The 1,686-nt window shown below is 27.8% G+C and overlaps 1 protein-coding gene across 1 annotated transcript; it reads right to left on the minus strand.

The window, feature by feature from the left end:
- Positions 1-266: 266 nt before the first annotated feature.
- On the minus strand, positions 267-1,680 carry LOC111033479. The gene is made up of 5 exons (XM_022314232.1): positions 1,577-1,680; positions 1,352-1,464; positions 970-1,137; positions 646-827; positions 267-539 (listed from the first exon to the last, which is right to left on the minus strand). The coding sequence occupies exons 2-5, from the start codon at positions 1,397-1,399 to the stop codon at positions 422-424; spliced, it is 516 nt and encodes a 171-aa protein (XP_022169924.1). The 5' UTR covers positions 1,400-1,464; positions 1,577-1,680; the 3' UTR covers positions 267-421.
- Between the last annotated feature and the right edge of the window lie 6 nt (positions 1,681-1,686).

The following is a 1,686-nucleotide window of genomic DNA, read 5'->3' on the forward strand; positions in this document are numbered from 1 at the left end:
TATTATGTTGCAAAGAATTAAAATTGTTATCTTTTTTAATAACATTAATGTAAGACAAAGGATATCGTACAAGCCTCTATTGAACTCAAATTTTTTATTTTAATTCAAATAATCTTATAATATTTATTTTATGAATAAAATCTTAAAATTGTATTATTTTTGAAGACAAATTATAAAGTTTGAGATTAAAATATTAAAAAACGAAGTTCAAAGCAGCCTGTAGAATATTGTCTTCTATGAGTTAAAAAAAAAATAATCAAACTTGGTTGATTTTACTGAACTTATGATTAACATTCCCGTATAGACTTTATTTTTGTGGAAAAAATAACATTGACACCTGGAGCCTTAATGTTTCAATTAATTATTTTATCATGATCATTAGTAGGTGTTTGGAAAATTAAAATTCAATTAGGAGTAATAATTAGTATTGAGTGGAGAAATGTGTACGTCTCGGAGGCTCTTCATTTTCGGTTATCCAAACGTCTCCATTTTTGCCGTTTTTCATAACGTGAAGAAATGCAGCTTTATAGTAATCAGTGCTGTAATACAAATTTTCAAATGTTTTAACTTTTTTTTAAAGTTTTTTTTTAGTAGGTATCTACTACGAATAACACACTAACATAATCATGTGATCAGATGAATTACCTCTGTAGTATTAGAATTCTATTTGGATTAGGGGTTTCTTCACCACTCGTAATCAAGTCCTTAATTTCTTGCTGTAATGCGTTTTTCCCTTCAATGTTGTTTTCAAATCCGTCAAACGTACCGCCAGGACAAATGGCCATGACTCTTATTTTATTTCCGGTCGCCTTCGAATTAAACGGACACTTGAAACATACAAAAATTTGGCTAATATTATAATTTATATAAAAAAATTAAAATAAGAGCTCCTATACTCATAAGTCTTAACATAAGAATATTTAATACATGTTCATATTCCTGTCATCAAAATATTCACGGTATACTCACTCCAATAGATTTTGTGAATTCGATAACAGCTCTTTTGGTCGATTGGTACATGGGCAAGACGGTGTTGGATAGTCCAACTATTGACGCTACATTAATGACTGCAGACTTTTTGTCTTCTTTGTTTTCAATGTATTTAAGACCTAGCATGGTACCTCGAACTACTGCTTTCTATAATGCGTAGGTATAAAAACATTTAATTAATACTTTGAATAGATTCTTGTGTACAAAATAACAAAATATTAGAATTTTTTCTGTTATGTTTCTCGATTATCCTCAATAATAATATAACTGCTTATTGAACTAAATAAAAAAGCTCATGGCAATAAAAAAATATTACTGGTGTACGATTTATGTATACATAACTTTTTACTTGGTTACTTACGTAATTTAAATCGATGGCTAGCTCCCAAGAAGTCATATACTTGGTCATGATACCAGCATTATTGACAACAATGTTTATTTTTCCAAATCGCTCAATAGTTTTCTTAAAAGAATCTAAAAAAATGTATATAAAAAAATTTTAAATGTGAAAATGTTCTGAATTTTGTATAAATTGTAATTTGTTATGTTTAAACTACATACCCAATTTATAGATATGATTATTTACCTTCGAATTCGATTTCATTGGTAACATCACACTTTATGAATATTAATCTACTTTTTGAAGATAATTTGTATTTGATTTCTAATTCACTGATCGCATTATTTCCTATTTCT

Source organism: Myzus persicae, unplaced genomic scaffold (assembly GCF_001856785.1).
Source record: "Myzus persicae strain clone G006 unplaced genomic scaffold, MPER_G0061.0, whole genome shotgun sequence".
NCBI classification, from domain to species: Eukaryota; Metazoa; Arthropoda; class Insecta; order Hemiptera; family Aphididae; genus Myzus; species Myzus persicae.

Bases quoted from the DNA above. Each gene is read 5' to 3' on its own strand.
- LOC111033479 (XM_022314232.1), bottom strand. From the start codon at position 1,399: ATGACCAAGTATATGACTTCTTGGGAGCTAGCCATCGATTTAAATTAC. The intron at 828-969 runs GTGAGTATACCG...GTATGTTTCAAG, and splicing joins AATTCACAAAATCTATTGGA to TGTCCGTTTAATTCGAAGGC. The intron at 540-645 runs GTAATTCATCTG...TTTGTATTACAG, and splicing joins AGAATTCTAATACTACAGAG to CACTGATTACTATAAAGCTG.